This window comes from Manis javanica, chromosome 10, assembly GCF_040802235.1.
Source record: "Manis javanica isolate MJ-LG chromosome 10, MJ_LKY, whole genome shotgun sequence".
NCBI classification, from domain to species: Eukaryota; Metazoa; Chordata; class Mammalia; order Pholidota; family Manidae; genus Manis; species Manis javanica.
Window position 1 is genome coordinate 51,871,099 of NC_133165.1, and position 22,912 is coordinate 51,894,010.

At 47.0% G+C, this 22,912-nt stretch overlaps 2 protein-coding genes across 24 annotated transcripts in view; one reads left to right on the forward strand and one right to left on the reverse strand.

Annotated features, from left to right (window-relative positions):
* The window catches only part of LOC108388231 (uncharacterized), a 139,531-nt gene extending 128,290 nt beyond the window's left edge, over nt 1–11,241 (reverse strand). For 6 of the 21 annotated variants that reach the window (XR_012122275.1, XR_012122277.1, XR_012122276.1 and 3 more), the window contains exon 1: nt 10,970–11,241. The gene's annotated coding sequence lies outside the window, so the exon portion shown is untranslated. The remainder of the gene's footprint in view (nt 1–10,969) is intronic. The other 15 variants (XR_012122270.1, XR_012122273.1, XR_012122268.1 and 12 more) reach the window with 7 other exon arrangements.
* A 4,369-nt stretch (nt 11,242–15,610) lies between these two features.
* The window catches only part of CDR2 (cerebellar degeneration related protein 2), a 37,357-nt gene continuing 30,055 nt past the window's right edge, over nt 15,611–22,912 (forward strand). The window contains exon 1 of one of the 3 annotated variants that reach the window (XM_036992436.2): nt 15,611–18,296. In XM_036992436.2, the coding sequence (XP_036848331.1) occupies nt 18,218–18,296 (79 nt within the window). In that variant the 5' untranslated portion in view covers nt 15,611–18,217. The remainder of the gene's footprint in view (nt 18,297–22,912) is intronic. The other 2 variants (XM_017673178.3, XM_017673177.3) reach the window with 2 other exon arrangements.

A 22,912-nucleotide genomic window follows, 5' to 3' on the forward strand; every position in this document is an offset into this window, starting at 1 on the left:
AGAGGTTTTAGGGAGGCACGTGTGGGAACCAACTATGGAAAATTCAAATTGCAGCTCACAGGGGTGGGTTCGTCGGGGCCCAGTTCTCTCTACCCAGTCCTTTTGCACATGGAATACCATGAGGATTTGCACAAAAGCCACACTAGGGCGGAAGTGTGGCTTTATCAGAAAGGGCACTTGAATGGGGTTTTGTTTGTTTGCTTTTAAAAAAAAGTAACATATTCATTGTAGAAATCTCATCAGATAAAAAAAAAAAAAAAAAAAAAACACCAGTAAGGAGTGTTGAGTGGCTGCAGATACCAGGCTCTGTACATCTTGCCACCGGATATGGCCTTTCAAGTTAAAGAATGGGGGCTGGGGGAGCAAAGATTAATGCTTGGCGGTTAAGCTTTGGAAGGAGACTGGGAATACTAGATTTCAGGAGCAGCCCTTGTTCACTGATTACGCTGAGTGAATGGGGAGGAGCTGCCATAGGGAAGGCTGGACACAGGATCCTGTGACAGACCGTTGCCCCCAACCTGGGCATCAGAAAGCCCTCCTGCCTGAAGCATCTAGGCTGATGTCTCCATATCCTTGCTGGTGTAACTGGACTTGCCACTTCTGATTTTCAGGGCATGTAGATGTTTTTGAGTTGGAAACAAAGAACAGTTTAGCTATTTATGGCCATAGACCAGTCTGGCTGGGAATGCTTTAGACTGAAGCCTTGAAGGTCTGTGGTTCTGTACTGGGTTTCTGCATGGGCGTTACTTTTTTTTGACATATCCAGGCCTCCTGAAGACAATTAGTAAATCTCATATCATTTATAAAAGCATAACCACACACATACACACACAGAAAAAAGAGTAACCACAATAAAACTTACGTGGGTGCTGCAGTGAATTTACTGCAGCAAGTGAAGAACGGGCCTTTGCTCTGGGGCATTTCTCAGGGTGTGGATGAGCCATTAAAAGTTGCAACACGAAGAAAAGTACCTTTTGTTTCAATAGTGCATTTTATTTTTCAGCTATAGCAAGTGACACTAGTTCTTTATTGGAGATACAGAGTTATGAGATGTAAAGGAGCTATAACTACTTGTCCTAGAAAAGTATACACATACATACAAATACATTCTTTTTAATGAGTTGATTTAAAAATAGCAGAACAGTAAAATAAGCCGATCCAGGACACAGATCTGAGATAATTTCCATGCCTGCAAAAAGGAATTCTCCTAAAGCTCCAATCAGGAGTGGAGAGGGCTGGGGAGAAGGCAGGATTTCCATTCTGGCAGCAAGATGCCGAAACCCACCATGGCAGAGATCAACTGGGGTGTCTGGCATCTGGATTGGGTTCAGCGGCCTCGCATCCACCTGCACTGTACAGGCAATTCAGGGGGAATGGTCTAGAGATGCATTTCTCTTTCATTCTAAAATAATCTCATTAAAAGGAAGAAAACAATAAATGTGTTGAAACAAGAAATTCTCTGTCACTCACCACTCAGCGGAAACTAGCACTTTGATGTCTCAAAAATCACATTTTCATTCAAATAAAACCACAAAGCTGTCCCTGTGGGAAAGCCTTCAGGAAGTTTATTAGGATGGAAATGAAGCAACCTGAATATTGCTCTGCTTTCAAGTGAACACCATACCCCAAAATGTAATTAAAGCATGTCATAAAAGGCCTCCAGATATGTAGCTCAACTGCTGACCATCTCAAAGATCTCAGACTTGACCTCAAGGTCCATCCTTACCTTATTTCCAATTTTAAGGAGAGCACATCCAGTCTTTCACTATAATGAATGATGTGGACGGTAGGTTTTCCATAGCTCACATGAAAAACTACGTATTTTCCCACAGATTGGCAGTGCTATGGGTCTTGAAGCCTGGGATCGTTTTTGGTCGTTTCCTGGGAACTTATTTACATGTTTACTTTAAAAACAAACAAACCAACAAGATGTGATTCCTCTAGGGGGCTCCACCTGATGCTCCCCACAGAGCCATGAGTGAGGGGCAAAGGGAAACAGCTGGGTCTCTTTAGGGTTCAAAGAACTTCTGGTTCATAAATACCTGGAGGTTCTGGGATGGTGGCATTCCATGAGAGGGCATGGAAACTCCTAGCAACCCCACCAACTCCATACCTTGCCTTATGCATCTCTTCCATTTAGCTGCTCCTAAGTGTATCCTTTTAATTAGCCAGCAGTAGTGCTTTCTGAGTTCTGAGTTGTTCCAGAGAATTACTGAACCTGAAGAGGGGGTCATGAAAACTTCTGCCTTATAGCCAGTAAGTTAGACGTATGAGTGGCAACTGTACTGGCAACTGCCTCTGACATGAGGGCAGTCTTGTGGAGCCCTTAGCCTGTGGGGTCTGCACTAACTCCAGGGAGTTACTGTGAGAAGTGAATTGTAGGAAACTCCTTTAGTTCCAGAGAATCAGAGAATTGGTGGTTGTTATGGGATCAAAACAGACCATTCACATATTTAAGAAAAAGGGCCAGAGCAGGAGAAAAGGGAGTTCAGCTGAGCTTTTGATTGATGCATGGGCTAGTGGGATGAGTGAGACCCAGAGGAGCCCCAAAAACATGGCTGGCTTTCCCCACACAACATTAGCTGAGGATAAGCTATGCATCTGGACAAGAAAGGCAGAGTAAGATATCCGGAAGTCCCACAGTGCTTAGGAGATAAAGTTTCATTATAGTAAGATACCTGGAAGCAAGTCAGGGCAAGGCTCACTCTAGAGGCATTTAAGACCAAAGACAGACTGATTCTAATTAAAGCTACAGCCAGCCCCATTACAGAACCCAGACGCTGACCCACACAAATATGCTCAAATGACTTTTTAGAAAGGTGCTAAAGCAATTCAATTGAGGGAGGATAGACTTTCAACAAATGTGACAGCTTGAATGAATCTCCAGAGAATTACACTGAATGAAAAAGTCAGGACAGATCAACCAGACAGAAAATAAGTAAGGACACAGAGGCAATGAACAACACATTAGAACAGATGGACCTAAGAGATATCTATAGAACTCCACACCCAAAAGCAGCAGGATACACATTCTTCTCAAGTGCACATGGAACATTTTCCAGAATAGACCACATACTAGGCCACAAAAAGAGCCTCAGTAAATTCAAAAAGAGTGAAATTCTACCAACCAACTTCTCAGATCACAAAGGTATAAAACTAGAAATAAATTGTACAAAGAAAACAAAAAGGCTCACAAACACATGGAATGGAGGCTTAACAACATGCTCTTAAATAATCAATGGATCAATGACCAAATTAAAACAGAGATCAAGCAATATATGGAAACAAATGAAAACAACAGCACAACACCCCAATTTCTGTGGGGCACAGTGAAGGCAGTTCTAAGAGGAAAGTATATAGCAATCAAGGCCAACTTAAAGAAGGAAGAACAATCCCAAATGATTACTCTAAAGTCATAATTATTGAAACTGGAAAAAGAAGAATAAATGAGGCCCAAAGTCAGCAAAAGGAGGGATATAAGAAAGATAAGAGAAGAAATAAATAAAATTGATAAGAACAAAACAATAGAAAAAATTAATGAAACCAAGAGCTGGTACTTTGAGAAAATAAACAAAACAGGTAAACCCCTAGCCAGACTCATTAAGAAAAAAATAGAATCTACACACATAAACAGAATCAGAAATGAGAAAGGAAAATTCATGACAGACACCACAGACATACAAAGAATTATTACAGAATACTATGAAAATCTATATGCTAACAAACTGGATAACCTAGAAGAAATGGACAACTCTCCAGAAAAATACATCCTTCCAAGACTGACCCATGAAGAAACAGAGAATCTAAACAGACCAATTACCAGCAATGAAATTGAATTGGTAATCAAAAAACTACCCAAGAACAAAATCCCCAGAACAGATGGATTCACTGCTGAAATTTATCAGACATTTAGAGAAGACCTAATACCCATTTTCTTTAAAGTTTTCCAAGAAATAGAAGAAGAAATACTTCCAAACTTATTCTGTGAAGCCAGCATCACTCTAATGCCAAAACCAGGCAAAGACACTACAAGAAATGAAAAATACAGACCAATATTCCTGATGAACATACATTCAAAAATATTCAACAAAATATTAGCAAACCAAATTAAAAAACACATAAAGAGGATCATACACAATGATCAAGTGAGATTCATCTCAGGGATGCAAGGATGGTACAACATTCAAAAATCCATCATCATCATCCACCACATCAACAAAAAGAAGAAAAACCATGTGATCATCTCCATAGATGCTAAAAAAGCATTCGACAAAATTCAGCATCCATTGATGATAAAAACTCTCAACAAAATGGGTATAGAGGACAAGTACCTCAACATAATAAAGGCCATATATAACAAAGCCACAGCCAACATCATACTTAACAGTGAGAAGCTGAAAGCTTTTCCTCTAAGATTGGGAAGAAGACAAGGATGCCCACTTTCCCCACTTTTATTGAACATACTACTGGAGGTCCTAGCCATGGCAATTAGACAATACAAAGAAATAAAAGGCATCCAGATTGGTAAGGAAGAAGTAAAACTGTCACTGTTTGCAGAGGACATGATATTGTACATAAAAAACCCTAAAGGATCCACTCCAAAACTACTAGAACTAATATCTGAATTCAGCAAAGTTGCAGGACACAAAATTAATACACAGAAATCTGTTGCATTCCTATACACTAATGATGAACTAGCAGAAATAGAAATCAGGAAAACAACTCCATTCACAATTGCATCAAAAAGAATAAAATACCTAGGAATAAGCCTAACAAAGGAAGTGAAAGACCTATACCCTGAAAACTCCAAAGATACTCTTAAGAGAAATTAAAGAGGACACTAATAAATAGAAATTCATTCCATGCTCTTGGGTAGGAAGAATTAATATTGTCAAAATGGCTATCCTGCCTAAAGCAATCTACAGATTCAGTGCAATCCCTATCAAAATACTGACAGCATTCTTCAATGAACTAGAAGAAATAGTTCTCAAATTCACATGGAACCACAAAAGAGCCCTAAGAGACAAAGCAAACCTGAGAAGGAAGAATAAAGCAGGGGGGATCTCACTTCCCAACTTCAAGCTCTACTACAAAGCCATAGTAATCAAGACAATTTGGTACTGGCATAAGAACAGACCCATAGACCAGTGGAATAGAATACAGAGTCCAGATATTAACCCAAGCTACATGTAAGAGAATGAAACTGGATTACTGTCTAACTCCATATACAAAAGTAAACTCGAAATGGATCAAATACCAGAATGTAAATCATGAAACCATAAAATTCTTAGAAGAAAATATAGGCAAAAGTCTTTTAAATATGAACATGAGCAACTTCTTCATGGCCAATCTCCATGGGCAAGGGAAACAAAAGCAAGAATGAACAAGTGGGACTACATCAAACTAAAAGCTTATATACAGCAAAGGACCAACAGTAGAACAAAAAAGCATCCTACAATATGGGAGAATATATTCATAAATGACATATCTGATAAGGGGTTGACATCCAAAATATGCAAAGACCTCACACACCTCAACAAACAAAAAGCAAATAATCCAATTAAAAAATGGGCAGAGGAGCTGAACAGACACTTCTCCAAAGAAGAAATTCAGATGGCCAACAGGCATATGAAAAGATGCTCCACACTGCTAATTATCAGGGAAATGGATATTAAAACCACAATGAGATATCACCTAACAGCAGTTAGGATGGCCACCGTAGAAAGAATAAGAACAACAAATGCTGCTGAGGATGGGGAGAAAGGGGAACCCTTCTACACTGCTGGTGGGAATGTAAACCAGTTCAACCATTGTGGAAAACAGTATGGAGGTTCCTCAAAAAACTAAAAATAGAAATACCATTGGACCCAGGAATTCCACTTCTAGGAATCTGCCCTAAGAATGCAGCAGCTCAGTTTGAAAAAGACAAATGCACCCCTATGTTTATCACAGAACTATTTACAATAGCCAAGAAATGGAAGCAACCTAAGTGTTCATCAGTAGATGGACAGATAAAGAAGATGTGGTACATATACACAATGGAATATTATTCAGCCATAAGAAGAAAACAAATCCTACCATTTGCAACAACATGGACGGACCTAGAGGGTATTATGCTCAGTGAAATAAGCCTGGCGAAGACAAGTATCAAATGATTTCACTCATCTGTGCAGTATAAGAACAAAGCAAAAAGGACTGGGGAGGATGGGTGGGAAGGGAGGGATAAGGGGGAAAGGGGGCATTACAATGAGCACACATAATATGTGGGGTGGGGCATGGGGAAGGCAGTATAACACAGAGAAGACAAGTAGTGAGTCTATAGCATCTTACTACACTGATGGACACTGACTGTAAAGGGGTATGTGGTGGGGACTTGATAATGGGGGGGTGTAGTAACCATAATGCTGCTCATATAACTGTACATTAATGATATGAAAATACAAACATATATGGTCAATTAATATACAATAAAGGAGCCATGGACATACAATGGGGAAATGACAGCCTTTTCAACAGCTGGTATTGGCAAAACTGGACAACTACATGTAAGAGAATGAAAATGGATCATTGTCTAACCCCATACACAAAAGTAAATTTGAAATGCATCAAAGACCTGAATGTAAGTCATATAACCATAAAACTCATAGAAAAAAACATAGGTAAAATTCTCTTGGACATAAACGTGAGTGACTTCTTCATGAACATATCTCCCTGGGCAGGGGAAAGAAAAGCAAAAATGAACTAGTGGGACTATATCAAGCTAAAAAGCTTCTGTACAGCAAAGGACACCATCAATAGAACAAAAAGGCATCCTACAGTATGGGAGAATATATTCATAAATGACAGATCCAATAAAGGGTTGACATTCAAAATATATAAAGAGCTCATGCTCAACAAACAAAAAGCAAATAATCCAATTAAAAAATGGGCAGAGGAGCTGAACAGACACTTCTCCAAAGAAGAAATTCAGATGGCCAACAGACACATTAAAAGATGCTCCACTCCACATTGCTAATCATCCAAGAAATGCAAATTAAAACCACAATGAGATATCACCTCACACCAGTAAGGATCACCACCATCCAAAAGACAAACAAGAACAAATATTGGTGAGTTTGTGGAGAACGGGGAACCCTGCTACACTGCTGGTGCGAATGTAAATTAGTTCAACCATTGTGGAAAGCAATATGGAGGTTCCTCAAAATGCTCAAAATAGATGGACATACCATTTGACCCAGGAATTCTACTCCTAGGAATTTACCCTAAGAATGCAGCAGCCCAGTTTGAAAAAGACAGATGCACCCCTATGTTTATCACAAAACTATTTACAATAGCCAAGAAATGGAAGCAACCTAAGTGTCCATCAGTAGATGAACGGATAAAGAAGATGTGGTACATATACACAATGGAATATTATTCAGCCATAAGAAGAAAACAATCCTACCATTTGCAACAACATGGACGGAGCTAGAGGGTATTATGCTCAGTGAAATAAGCCTGGCAGAGAAAGACAAGTACCAGATGATTTCACTCATCTGTGGAGTGTAAGAACAAAGCAAAATCTGAAGGAACAAAACAGCAGCCGACTCACAGAACCCAAGAATGGACTAACAGTTACCAAAGGGAAAGGGACTGGGGAGGTTGGGTGGGAAGGGAGGGATAAGGGTGGCGAAAAAGAAAAGGGGCATTATGATTAGTATGTATAATGTGGAGGGGTCATGGGGAGGGCTGTACAACACGGAGAAGACAAGTAGTGACTATAGTATCTTACTACACTGATGGACAGTGACTGTAATGGGGTTTGTGGGGGGTACTTGGTGATGGGGGAGTCTAGTAAACATAATGTTCCTCATGTAATTGTAGATTAATGATACCAAAAAAAACACAAGACCCTGATTTAGTCTGAACTTCAGATAAACAACAGGAAAGTTTTTAGTGTAAGTTATGTCCCCAATTCTGCATTATCCGTTGCTTATCTGAAATCCAAAGTTAACTGAGCAGCCCTATTTTTATTAGCCAAATCTGGCAACCCAAAGCAGGTGGTCCTGAAGGAGGGAGACAGGTGGGCACACAAATAGCTCTGGGTCGGCCAGGCCTAGCTCCAAACCAAGAGGGCGTTTGGTATGAGAGTTCTGCTCCCTGCCTGAGACACCCCCATGGGTCACCCCAAGCCTGTGTATGGTCAGAGTACACCTCACCCAGCTCGTTCAGCAAATCTAGCTCGCCCCAGAGTGAGCAAGGGCTCAGGCTCCTACACTGCCCTCTCGCCAGCTGTGGCCCCTTTGTTGTCATCAGCCGTCACCCAGAGCACTGAGACTGAAATGACAAGTATCTCCCTGGGTGAGCATTAGGATCACAAAGGGTCCCAGCCAGGTATTGCTGCAAATGAGGGACTGGGGCTCCCAGTAAGGGGGCTGGCTCCCCTGGGGACCCACCTGGATACCCAACACCTACACACAGAAGTCTCTATTATTACATTGCCACCAAAGGGGGGCATCTTACTGTCTTCAGGTTTGTCTCCTCCAGGGCTTCCACATAAACCAATCCTTTCCACCACTCTGTCCTGCTTATGAATTCCCGCCAGGAATTCCCTTCCAGTCTCCTCCAGGGTTCATGTCTCCTGGGCCCCATGTCTTCCCAGAGGTCCCTAGCCCTGGATCCTGAGTCCTGCTCTGCTCCGCAGAGTTTGTCAATCAACCCTGCAGGTCTTGCTTCTGGGGACCCCTTGAGGCTTCCACAGACCCATGGAGCTGGGCGCACGCTACTGGCTTGTCCCGGAGAACTTGGCTGTGATATGAGAGATATGCCTCCAAATTGCCAAGAGTCCAAGGGCTGAAGGAAGCAGTATGGATGACATTCAGGGAGCAAAACCCTTGGCTCAGGTGTGGGGGAAGACACGGTCTGGGGTGATGGGGAGAGGAAGCCCCAGGGAAACAGAGAGCAGGAAGCTCAGGGAAAAACCCTGGGATTCCTACCATTCTGGGGGACATGCCCCAGAGATGGGAACTGAGGAATAGCAGAGAGTCTGCTTAGCAATGTAGGCCAAGGGTTCTGATGCAGGACTTCATTTATTCATTCATTCACTTAAGTATCCATTTAGTGAGTATTGGGTACCAGCCCTGGAGCACCAGGGACTCAAAAGCAAGGCTCTGTTCCTGCCCTGTCCCTTGTGTAACTGGGAAGAAAGACATGTAACTTCTGAGGGAGTTCAGTGTTGGGCAATTGAAGGACAGAATGTCATGCGGACACAGAGTTAGCATGTTAGCCACCCTGAGGATGGAGAAGGCTTCCAGCCCAAAGATAGGACAGCCAGCTAGGTCCTGAAGGAGGAGAGCAAAGAGGCAAGTTCTACAACCTCTACCCCCACCCCAGCCAAGCAGAGCCATTAAATGAAGCCCCTCATCCTCCTCAGGGGAAGGGTGAGAAGAACCTTCCAGGTAAGAGGAAAGCATGTGCAAAGGCCTTCCAGGAAAACTGCAGGCTTCCAGGATTGACTGAGGAAGCAGATGAGAGCCAGAGGAAATGAACCAGAAGCCAGAATGAGGATGGACCAGGAGATGTGGTCTGCGGTTCCAAGGTCATGCTTAGCACATGAATACCCCAAGCCATCATCCACCACGTCACCCTGAGACCTTCACCTGGGGTGTTGGACAACTGGGAATGACGCTGCTGAAATAAATGGGCTGTTCCGAGGCACCTCACAAGCTCCAAGGCCCTGGGCCAGTGCCAAGGAGCGAGCAGTGCTAGCCATGGGGCAACCAAACACTTGGAAGGAGATTATGGTCAGAGGGGGTTAAAGCAGCTTCCAGCCACCCCTTCCTCCTCCTGTGAACAGTAAGAGAAAGCCCCACAAATGCCCCCACTCCTCCAGAAGCTGTATGGGTCTGCCCCTCACCCTGCTACCGAGGCGGAGCCGAGAACGGGAGCGCAGGGAGGCTCTCTGTCCTGTAATCCCAGTAAGAATGCCGGCCATCCCAGGGCAGCCCCACACCCCACATCACAGGTACCACCCATCTGAGGTCTGGGCTTCCCCCAGGGGCCAGGCAGGGGAGACGCTGACATGCTGAGCTACTTCACTTGGGCTATGATGAGGACACAGGAGGCTCCCACTCCAGGTCTCCTCCCGGGAGCCTGGGTCACAGGGCTGGACATGCACAGCTCAAGCCCACTCCATTACTGCCAGGAGGGCAGAACCCTTAGCTGCAGGCCAGGGCTTCATCCCTCTCCTTGGCTGCAGGCCAGGCTTGGAGCTCAGGAAAGGCATCAAGCCCATCATTCTGAGGAACTCAGGCTGGGGGGTGTGGGCATCAAGCACCATGTGGCCCCTCCACCGGCCTCCCACCCAACTGTAGGAACTCAGAGGCCAGCCACAGATCGGGCACCCCCAATTTGCTTCTCTTGACGCTTTATGTTCCCCACTACCATCCTCTGAGTCTCCTCCCTCCAACCAGGCGTTCAGCTACCACCGCTTGGGTCAGCCCCCTCCCTAAGGGCTCTAACAGGAACCACTGTGCTGGGGCAGTACTCCTGTGTTGGACTCTGCCTGTGCGTGGGAGGGCCCAGATCAGGAGGTGGCCCAGCCCAAGGGAGGCAGAGGTGGGGGGGGCGGAGACCCGCGGCCTTCCCGGCCCCTCTGCTCCCACACTGGCGCCCGCCGCCACGGGCAGAACTGACCTCATTCGCCAACTGCAGCAGCCTGCGGGCGCCCGCTGCCCGCCCGGGGCGCCCCCCACCTCCGGAAGGCCGGGGGTGACAGCTCCCGGCTTCCGGCCCCTCCAGGCAGGTGGGGGCGGCCGTCCCTCCCCTCCCCCCGGCCCGAATTATAATCCCAGTCACGTGCCTCCCAATGCGTCCAAAAGCTGGACCCAGATTCTGTAACACCTTGAGGGGGAGGGGCGGGGGCCACGGGGGTGGGAGGAGAAGCCGAGAAGGGCCTCGGCGCCCGCCCCCCCGCAAAAGTGTCTCTTACCTTGGCGGATCCCACAGGTGCTCCTGCCAGCGGCGCCCCGGCCCCGGCCCGCGGCCAAGACTCACCCTCCTGCCGCTGCCTCCTTAAGTACTCCGGGAGAATGAGGGAAGGAAAGGCAGAGGGAGGCGCGGGCGGGCGGCGCGGCGGAGGGGCCGCGGCGGGGGCTCTCGGGCTGGCCGGGGGCTGGCGCTCAGCGGCCCCCACCCCGGTGCGGGCTGCGGCGGAGGGCGGGGCGCAGCGCGGGGGGGCGGAGCCGAGAACGGGAGCGCAGGGAGGCTCTCTGTCCTGTAATCCCAGTAAGAATGCCGGCCATTGGCCCCGGCCCTAATCCCAGCCTCGAGCATCACAAACCTCCATTGGCTGTCATTTAACATACGGGATTAGCCCGCCCGGACCGCCCCGCGCCCAGGCCTGAGCACCGCGCCCCCGCCCCGCCCCCGGCGCCCCGAGCGCGCGCCGCCCCAGCGCTCGCCGCTAGGGGCCCTGCGGGAGGGGCACCAGCGGCCTGGGCGCCCCCTGGCTGCCCGGCGACGCCCCTCCGCCTCCCTAGCGCCTTCCCTTCTGAATTCGAGAGCCAGCTGTGACCGGGGCGCGGGGCCCAGGGTGGAGGGTCAAGGTTACCCAGCGTGCGCAGAGAGGATTCCAGGACGAGAGTCCCGGGCCCTGCGCGTTGGCCGGGGAAACTGAAGTCCGCTCGCTGGTCACTCCCAACTTGCCTGGGTTGTCTTCTGGTGGCTCGTCCTAGATACCTCTGTCAGCCTTTGTCCCCTGGGATGGGAAGGAAGGCAGTGACATGCCCAAGGTCACAGCGGATCCAGGTGGACACTCCAGGTCCCATCTTGTCTGGGCAGCCCTCCTTCTGATACCTGGACTCAGGCTTTCCCTCACTGCCCCACATCCGGCCGACCTAGGGAATCTGGTAGCACTTCTCCCATCCTTTCCAAAGTGATACATCCTCATCCAGCCCAAGGGGTCCCCTGAGCCTGGCCCTAGGCCCCTGCCATACTGGCACTGCTGAGAGGGACACACGCCAGGCAGTCCCCAACCCCAGGGAAATCCTGGCCTAGATGGACACACCCAAATGGTAGATTGGTAATCTCCTAGGTCCTAGCAAAGCCCAAACGGTCTTCCCCCAGCCTCCTGGTCATGCAGTGGGTACTTGGTAAAGGGTAACATTGGCTGACCAGGTGTCCCCCTAGTGAGCCCACAGACCATCAGACAGAGCTCCTCCTGGACAGGCCCTGTCCACAGTGCCCAGCCAAGTCTGAGCCCAGAGGGACCCTTGCACCCACTGAATGCCTTGCCCATAGATGGTGTTGGCCAGAGTAGTGGGGATTGGGAATGAGGTCACAGACACTCTCTCTAGCCCATGCTTCCCCTCGCCCTCTTGGGGCTACTTCCCATCCCCCTCATTGCCAGGAGGTCTGGGGATACCTCAGGGCACCCATGTCCCCACCTGCCCTATGCAAGCCCCAGTGTGGCAGCAATGGCTGAGGGGAAGAGCATGGATCTGGAGTCTGACTGTGGGGGTTCAAATCCTCTTACCACCATGTGACCTTGGGCAAGGCAGCTCTCCATTTTCTAGTTCTCTGTCTCCATTTTCCCCTTCCCACAGCCTCTCGGTCAACCAGACTGTGGCCGCACAGTGGGTGACAGCCATGATGGGCACCCTTGTTAAGCATTTATTATGTGTTGGTCATATTGCATGCATATAAAATCTCTATTCTTTAAACTGGTGGCAGGGTGGGTGGGGGGCATCCTCTTGGCCTTGTTTTACAATGAGGTGAAGTGACTTTCTTAGGGACATACAGCGTTTCAGTGAAGGTGCTGGGACTGTCTCCACAGCCCTGGTTCTGCCCAATGACCTGTGGTCCCACTGTTACATCTGCACTGGCCCATGAGGTGTTGGGGGTAAGGCACGGCCTCAGAGGGCCCAGCTAAGGGAAGTTGGTCTGAGGAAGGGCTAGCTGGCTGGCTGGCTCTCTAGTTCTGGCAGAGTGCCAGAAGCCTCTGGACACCAAGGCCTAGAGGAGCTGAGACCTGGTAGTGGGGGAATACTGAGATGTGCTCAGTACTGCCCTCTGCAGGCAGAATCCAGAGCAGCAACAATACAGGTAGAGGGCTGGGGATGAAGGCTGCCTTCCAGCCTGTGGGCTGCTCTGCCAATCCAGAACAGCCAGTCTGACCCCAGCCTGGCCCAGGCAGACACTGGGGTCAATGCAGTCCAGCAAAAGGCCTTGGCTTCGCATGTCCAGGCCCTACTCAATTGGGTATGACTGGGGCATGATGCCTGGCATCACGTTTACTGGCTGTGTGTGCTAGGCCAAGTGGATTGGCCTCCCTGGGCCCCAGCTTTCTTATCTGTAAAATGGAGCCAAAATAGTCCTTTCTTCGTAAGACTGCTGTGAGGATTCAGTGACACTGATAGAGGAAAAATACTTAGTGTAGCACCTGGCACATAATATAGATGCTTGATAAGGGGTAGGACTGAATTTCTTTATTTATTGGTTTCATCTAGGAGCCAAGTCAGATTCAGAGTCTTTGCTTGAACTGCTCTTCCTGAGGGGTGGAAATTCTAAAGACAAGGTCATAGGCATTCCATTTTTGTCAAGTTCAATTCATTCTGAGAAGGGCAGCAGTGGCTCCCTCAGCTGAGAGGGGAGTTTGGTTGAGAAGTCCTTGCCAGTGGCCGCTTCCCACCTATAGGAACCTCTCCCGGCTCTATGTAGCACATTTGCACTGGCCCTGCCTCATCTTCCCCTGGGGCCTGGCTGGGTTCCCCCTACTATGCAGATGTGGAAACTGAAGCTCCATTAACAACCTCAGAGCCACAGGGCTCTTCCCCTTACAGAGCCCTTTCCATGCCCTCGTTCACTTCACCTTCCTGACAATCCCTGTTTCACAGGTGGGGATGGAGGACACCAGGTCATCTGCAGAAGTGAGTGTGCACCTGTGCATCCTGTATCCCCATCAGCTCAGGATCTCCCGGGCAGATCTCATCTCTCCCTCCTGGCCCAGTGAGTGAGCTCCAGGGTCTCTGACCCGCAGACTAGCCACAGGAGAGAATGCCCATAGGCACTCAGGCCCCTGCTCCCCTGGGGTTTGCGCCCAGTCCTGGGTCCCTGACCTCCCTCCTGCATTATTTCCTTTCTCACAATTCTGGGCCACTTCTGCTGACTCCTTGTTCCTTGTTCCTTGAGACTCCACAGGGGCCAGGAAGTACAGGTAAAGGGACATCCCAGCCATTCCCAACAAGGCAACCCATTTCTGAATGTTGGAGCAAGCCCAGAGGGAGCCTGGGACTGGGATGTCCTGGATGTGACCACAAGGACCAAAGTGAACCAGTGCCCTCATCTTGCAGGTAGGCAGCCTGGGGTACTGAACCACAGCTGGACTTCCTGTGTGGGCACAGGAAGGACTGAACTACAGCTGCCCAGCGGGGACTGGCAGGGGTAGATCCCAGGTCTCCCAATCTCCTCCACCCTACCCCTGTGCCACTCCTTTTTGTCAGTCTCTGGGGCTTTCCTTGGATTTTCAGGAAATGATTTGATCTGATAATTAGTATTTATCCTTTAAAAACAAGACTTGAGTGGCTTCTAGAACCAACCAACAACATATCTCCTGTCCCATCATGGAAGTCAAAGGGAAAATAGGATTTGATGTATGGAAATTAGCTTTCAAGGCAGCAAGCAAGGACCCATGAAAAAACGGCAGATAAGGTGGGCGTAGAATCTGTAGCTGCGATGTTAAATGTTACCCCTACAAGCCAGGATCCGCAGGTGAGATGGAGGCTATGTTGGGGCAAAGGGTAGGTGATGGGCTTGCCCGGGGGGCCCCCTGAGTTTGACCCAAATCTCCACCCCACCCCCACCCACCGGGCAAGACAGAGCCTCTTGGCCCCTGTCCCTGTGTGCTGCCTTATTCGTAAGCCCGACATTCCCCCAGGGGTAAAGCAGAAGGAGCGCTTCAAATCCACTTCCCTGCTCTGAAAATAAATAAGTGAGTAGAAAATGCTGGTGTACTTGGAGGCAGTGTGCCCAGACTCCTCTGAGCCCCGGGAAAGCTCACAGGTGGCCTATTTCTGACCCCTCACCTTGGGCCCTTGGATGGCGGGGCCTGAGACCATGAGCTTGGCGAGCTGAGTGTGGGCTGGTTTCACTCCCCACCTGCCCCCTCAGCACAGCTGCCTAAGCACCAAGGCCTTGCCTGGCAGGCTCCCCAGGATGAGGGCCAGGACCCACTGAGATCTCAGATGGGAAGTGTCCGAGTGACAGAGCACAACTGTTCACTTTGGGGCAGGGAGCTCGGAGTTGCTGTACCACTGCAGGCAAGTCCCTTCCCCTCTCTGAGCCTCATTTTTTTCATTTGTAAAACAAGAGGAGTTATCTAACCTTCTAATGAATTTCCCTCAGCTTCATCCTAAATTGTGTCTAAAGGGGGCCATCTAAGCCAGAACCAAAGGGGACCAAGAGATAAGGAGGAAGAGGGTTATTCAGCCCTGTTAGGGAGTTAACTTTTTGGCATAAGTGAGAAAATTGAGATTAGAGGTCACTGGGTTGCTTAGAGGGCCAAAAGCAAGGGAGGCAGTAGAACCAAAAGCAAGATACAAATTTAGCCTACCAAAATCTAGACATTCTTTGTTTTCTTAGTTTTATTTCAAGCATGCTAAGACAAGATGCATGCCACAGCTTCTGAACTGATACATCATTAAGTCAGAACACAGGTATTTATAAGCCCAGAATTTTGCAAAGGGTCACAAACTTGCTGAATGGAGTTCAAAATTTTTTTTAATAATTTGAGTTAAGCATCATCCTGTCTGAAATGTGTGAATATAAAGTTTTAGTAACATGATGGAAAACTATAGCCTGAACTTCTCTTTATTTATACATATTGTTAAACAAAGGGAATTTTCCTTTAGAATATTTTCATCATAGTAAATACTTCAGTACCAAACTGAAAATCATCACTTAAAATCTTTTTTAAAGCCACCACTACTATCTAAAAACTCTCCTTACTCAATTTTCCTAGTCACAAAACACAAAAGAACAAGACTATTTTATCTTTACAACCAGGTACAAAGGGCTTTCAAAATCCATTTCTGAAAGGGGTTCTTATTTACCACGAAATATTTTATACAGAAGAGTTTAAAAGTAGCGAAATGGTGTAATGACTAGGCTGAGCAGGTGCACCTAAATACCAGTGAATTATTAAATGATAACCCAAAACCATCCTTTTACAATCAACATAGGTTGTTATTCACTAACCTGCTACTACCCCAAAGAATATTAATGTTGTTGGAAAGGCTGCTTATGCTTGCTTCTCAGCTATGACCAAGTAGACTCTTTTAAGAGTGATGGAAACTCCTTCATAGGAGAGTGCATAGCACTAAAAGTTAACATTGCTTTTTCAATGCAGTTTTCACTCAAACCTTTCCAGGAAAAAATAAAATTATCCCCAAATAGAGTCCTTAAATAATACTACTACCAAAAGGCACAAATTCTGTTGTTGCTTTTTTTTGCCATTTTAAATTATCAGTAACTAAAATTCTCCAGATGTTTCTTTTTTGTTTGTTTGTTGTTGTTTTGAGGGGGAATGTTAACAAACTTTTCAGTACACATTCCCATTTGAGTTGGAGTCAAACTCAGATATTTCCCATGGAGAAAAGAGCCAGTGCTTTCAACCTTGCGGATCAGTGACCATGGAAGATGAGTCTCCTGAAGGTCAGATGCATAATTCTAGCCCTTCAGCTCCCACAAATCACCATCAGCAAATCCTAATCCAATCATGGCTCTTTCCAACGAGTTCTATCTATAGATTAATATAGTTGGCCTTAAATTATTTTGACTCTGGACTAATCTCTACCTGAATATTGACAACTAGGACCATAGTCTTTAAGGGGACCTAGCTCTCTTTAACCTAACAGTAAAAAGATCAGTAAAATTTTGTCTTTTGGATTCAGAACAAAAAGGTCTGAGTTTACTATTCCTCTTTTGTTACTAACGCCATTATCCCTTCTACAACTTTTGGTTGGTATTCTAGTGCAAGAGAGCACTGCTGTCTTTTATCAGCTGTATCTTTGCCTTTACATCAAGACTGAGAACACTGACCTTCTGGCCTGTCATTCTGTTTTAAGAGTTTCTGTGTTTTGTCTGCACCAGGATGATAAAAGTCACAACCCAGAGCAGTATTAACTTCGTTATCTCTGTGGAGCACGGTGTTCACTGCTCTTGCTATCAAGCGCTTGGGGCTGCGTTTTCTTCTTTCCAGGGGCAATATCATCAGCCCGGTTGCTTAACTGGTGATCTGTGACGTTTGAAATTCGTATTCAAGGTTGCTTGCACTTTCTTCTAACATAGTTTCAATGGCACCTCTTCCCGTCCCGAGATACTCAAGTGGGTCCGGGGCCCACCGTTTCAGGAGGGGTGAATACAATTCTCAACGGGGTGAGGGCTCAGGTATCAAAAAAAATATCTTAACAGACCGAAAGTCCCGATCCACCCTTCATTTCCCCGCGAGGGCAAATCTGGGAGTCAAAGACCAGAAGAGGCGGGTCGGGCAGCGGACCTCAGGCTCCGGCACCCTTGGCGCCCCGCACCTGCACGAAGGACTGACTCCCCACGACAACCACCCACTGCTCGGAGGCCGAACTTACGCCCACGCAGCCCGTCCATTAACTGGTCGGACACCACCAGAGGCGACGAGGACGCAGCCACCCAAGGGCTCCCTCAGAAACGATCTTATGCAGGAGAGCGGAGAAGGCGGAGCTTCGGCCGCACCCCTTCGACTTTCCCCGCCTTTGTTTCTTCCAGAGTCGCATTGGCTGCTTGCCGCGAGACGGGAGAACCGCGAGCCTAGGCTGAGACATAATTGGACAACATTGCTGCCGCTCGACCGGCGACCCGCTCGCGATTGGCCGTCGAACCCCTGGTTTGAATCGCAGTCCCGGCCGGGGAGGATTTGCCAAAGTGCCACGTTGGGCCGGGCTGCGGCTTGAGGAGCCGCTCGGGGCGCTGGCCCTGGCGTTCGCGCCGGGGTGAGGGCCGTTGGGGCTGTTGGGCGGCGCGAGGCGAGTCGGGAAGCCGGTCCGCGGCGTGCACTGCGGGCTGCCCCGGGGCGGCGGCATCAGAGCGCGTCGCGTCCCGCCCGACGGCGGCTCTGGCTGAGGGCGGAGGAGCCGGCGGAGAGCCCGGGGCAGCGGCTGAGGCGGGGCGGCGGCGGGGGCCACTGCCCCCGGAAGAGCCGGCCGAGATGCTGGCGGAAAACCTGGTGGAGGAATTTGAGATGAAGGAGGATGAGCCGTGGTATGACCACCAGGACCTGCAGCAAGGTGAGGGCGCGGTCGCCCCGGCGGGGAAGGTGCCGGCTGGCGGCTTCCCCTTCCGCGCGCAAAGCTGTTAACGAAGTCGCTTTGGCTGGCGGAAGCCGGTGCGGCGCTCACCTGGCGTGGGGCCCGCCCCTCTGCCCCTCCGCCGGGAAAGACGCCGCCGCTGGGCCCGGGGTTGGGCTTCTGCGCAGTCTTCAGCATCCCTGGTGCGTGCGGAGTGGTAGCGGGGCGCAGACACTGAATCAGGAAGCGCTTTTCCGGATTAGCTGGTTTAATCCTCGTAGCATTCCTTGGAGGCAGGGAGGGCTGACCAGGTTCGTGCCCTGCTGTGCCTTGACCCCCAGGGAGGAACCCCAGCCAGCGTCCAGCGTGAGTGCTGTGTGGCAGGAGCCGTGCCAGGCCCCTTGCGCACATGTAATCCCCACAGTAGCTCTGACAGAGAGTACCTTTTGTTATCCCCATTCTCCAGATGAGGAAAGCGGAAGCCGAATCGACTGAGTGTGACATCCCTTAAGTGTGGGAGCAAGTCTTTTTGAACCCACACTCAACATTACGAGCCGTGGTCACTGTCAAACCCTTTCTTCACCACCCAGTTTACTGCCTCTTCAGTTGGGTGTTAGAGTGAGGGAAAAAAAATTGCTCTTGCATAGTTTACCAGATTCCAATGAAATGGTTTGAGGGCACTTCTACCTTTTGCCACTTCCTTCAGTTTGCACTCTAGCTTTTTGGTTAAAAACGGCCATTGGTAGCTTGACCTGCTTTGGATTTCTTGCTGATGGTGTCTCCAGAGAAGAGCCCTAGGGCGGCCGCAATTTGGAGCCAACCCCGTTCCCCTTGGTATTAAAGGCAGGAGCTCACAAATGGGGAATGGCTTTTTTGCGCCAGACACTTGGGGGCCCTTAACACAGGTGCTCTTTTCATCCAACAACGCTCTGGAGATAGAAGTAGATAGAAGTTTCTGGGAGAGCTAAGATTCCAATCCAAACTCCAGAGCAAACTCTCTCAACCTCTATACTGAGTACTGAGTGATCCTCAGGAAATTTTTTCAGACATCTTCTGTTTCTGCAGTTTTGTGTAAATCTACTTTTTCAGCCCTAAACTTGCACTGAAAATTAACATCTCGTTTAGTTGAATATTAAATGAACGTGGTGTTTGTTCATGCTGACCATTGAACTTGGTGGTGGGGGCGGGTGGGGAAGCATGTAGGTTTGAATGACTCAGAAAAGGGAAATAACTCTTTTGGGGGAAGGTGATTTCTTAAATCAACATGCTGCCGATGGTCACTTAAACCAAAGGAGTTCACCATTAATTACACTTACACAGTAAGCTGTTCCGCAGCTGCAGTGTGTTTACCATCATGTTCTCAGTGTCTACCAGACAGATTTGTCTTATATTTTGGCAAACCTGTTTTCAGAATTCCCAGTAAGAATTGATGGCCTAGTTTGATACTTCTTCCAGGATTAATGAGGCAACCACTCACAATTGCAACATTTCTGCCTAATAATTTAAGCAGTTTGTATAGTCAAAGCTGACTATTTTCCTTTACTGTATTTAGCAAGCTGAGATCTGCAGGCTCATTTTTTTAATCTAACATAATACTTAGAAGATAATAGAAGCTCTGTTTTAATATGTGTTGAACTGAGGCATCACACAGGATTACTTACTTTCATTGCTCTATTCGACCATGTAACTTAGTCCACACTGCACTTCCCTGTGGGAAGTGTTTAGGAACAACCAGGTGTAATAGTTCGCTCTATGGAGAATCAGATGCAGCAGGTTGGGGTGACATGTGGAACTCTTAACCTCTGATCGAAAGGAAGTCATGAGGTGTTCGCGTGTAATGAAACCTTAACATAGGTCTGAACCTCCTTAATGCCAATTTGCGATTAGAATTTGTTCTGTGCTTTTCAAAGGACTTTTACATCTGTTATCACAATGGACTTTTGACATAACCCTGTATTTCATAACCAAGTGTGTGGGGTAGGAAAGATGGGAAATAATGGGAATCATAATATGGAAATACAGCCTGTAAAAGAATGAAGGCTGCAGTGTAAATCAAAGGAGATCTTTGTCCTGATTCGGTTAAATTGTACTTGAAAAAACTAAACTTACAATGGATTTTAAGATGTATTAACTTCTCAAAAATATACTAGGTATTCTGTGCCAGGTAGTCATCTCGGCATTGGGGCCACAATTCCTAGCCACAAGATAGGATAGGCAGTGCCCCTTAGTGGACTTGATGGTCTAGAAATGTGTTGACTAGAAAAGCCTAGACATGCTGCCTGCCAATATTGTGCTCACTACAGTGCTTGGCCGTGGTAGGCTCTCAACAGATATTAGCTGCTGAGTGAAGTTTGGGAGCAGGTCTGTTCTGTTACACAGATTAATAAACAGATCTAGTGGGATTTTGACAAGTGCAGACATCTGTCCATTTTTTAACATCCTACTTACTGAACAACCCTTATTTGGAGAGAGCTGTTAAACCACTTCTAAAGGTCCTGTTCTTAAAGTCAGAACTACACATTTTTTTCCTTTAGCCATAGAGCATTATTCAAGTAGATTGAATCTTTGTATCAAAGTTCACAGCAGTCCTTTTTAAACTGCTGAAAAATTCTAATCTCAGAAGGCTCTGGTCTTCTGTTCATACCTTGTTAGAAATGTAAAGCTGCGTGCAGGCAAATGAAGAAAAAACCTTTTGCTTTTACCAGACACTTTGATGAAGAGACTGTCTTTTGTCAGAGGGTTGAGTTGGCAGAGTAAAAGGCTGACAGTGATCTCTGTAGGTAAGATCCTTTCTGGGACAGCAGGAGCCTTCTGTGAAGGTAGTGATAGTGCTTGCTTTGAAATGTGCCCCTGAGAACAAGGTGTAAAGACTTCAGAGGCTGGATTTTCTTTTAGATGGGCTGCTGTTAAAATTGTTTGGTGAGCTGTGCAAGCTTAGAGTAAGGATTCAGGTTTCTAGTACACAGCAAATGAAATCTTAGTTTAAAGGAATCCTAAGATTTCAACCTCTTTTCAAGATGAGTACATTTTCCATGTATGCAAATAATTTGCTGAATCACTGCTTGAAGGGTCATTAAAATGAACATCATTTTTCTTGATGTTTATCTTCAGGTTTTTTGGTTTCCCAATTATAGTAACTTGGCAACAGGAGTTACACAGAAGCATCACCAAATGACGCATTTGATTTTGTAATAGGAAAAGCTTTCAGCCTTAATGTTACTAAATTACTGCTATAGACTGCAGCTAATGTGGGAATATGTTGTCCTTGTATTTTTTGAAGAACTGAAGTAAAATACAAAAAAAAAAAATAGCAAAGGAATTCAGAGGTTTCAGAATTCTGGAAGAAAGAACCTTTTAAAAAATCACTCAAATGCTAAAGCTAAGACATAGGGCTGAGTAGCTGTTTAAAGCTAACAGTTTTTACTGTCAAAATGATCATTTTCAAAGACTAATTAGTGAAAGAATATTAAACATGAAGGTGTAGATAGGTTGCAGTTCTCAAGACTTCAGTAAATCTGTGGTATTTTTAGTGGCTACCTAGGCCCGTTCAATAGGATTTAGAAAAACAACCACTTAATGAAAATCCTTACTGTAAAATAGAGATGAACAGGTACATAAGGCTTCAACACTGTGTTGCTTCCTTTTCTTTTGTGCCTTAATTAAAAATATAAATAAAAGACAGTAAGTAGTCTCCCATTCCCTCTCACCAATGATTTAGAAAACCTTCATGGGCTTACTGCCAGCTTTTGGCTCCTTTTGGTTATGGAAGCCAGATGCTGCACAACAGGAAAGGAACTTTTTTTAAAGACCAAAAAAAGACCCTTGACTTTAAACTAACAGATGAAGTAATATCCTATTATACAGTGTTACTTCACAGACATTTTTTTGTAGTTGAGACTTGTTTTGCCAGAGTGCTATCCTAAACATCCTATGAAATATTTAGGAGACTGCAGCCTCAGGTTACTGAAATGGGTTGGGGATTTGTTTAACTGGAAATATGGACTGAGATAAGGACAAGTCTCAAATTCTTGTCTTTTTGCTGTGCACTGGAAGAGTGCTGTCCTGGGCATCTCATTCTGCAGCTGCAGGAGCAGACAGCTTAACGAAAGTAGTTGAAAATGGTGTCAAGTTGCTTTTGATTCTGGGAGGGGCTTTGGCTCAGGTGTTGATTGCTAGTTAAGAACATCTGGGGATCACAGGAAGATGGCGGCATGAATAGTTTAGAGGAAATCTTCTCCCCAAAATATATATATATATTTATGAAAACACAATAAATACAACTATTCCTAAAAGAGAAACTAGTGGATGCAGTACAACAGCCAGGATACATCTACATCTGTGAGAACTCAAAGTCACACGAAGGTGGTAAGATACAAGCTGCAGCCAAGCGGGACCCGAACGCTCCCCCACCCCAAAACCCAGCGGGAAGAAAGGAGTTGGAACTGGGAGGGAGTGAAAGGCCAGGACTGCTAAACAACCAGCTCTTGAAATCCGCACCTGGAGCACAGACACAAGGTGCACGGGGTGCTGGATATTAGAGAAACAGAAAAGGAAAACCTGTGGGTAGGTCCCCGCAACCGGTGCCCCTGAGACAAAAGAATAGCGAGTGCTTTCTG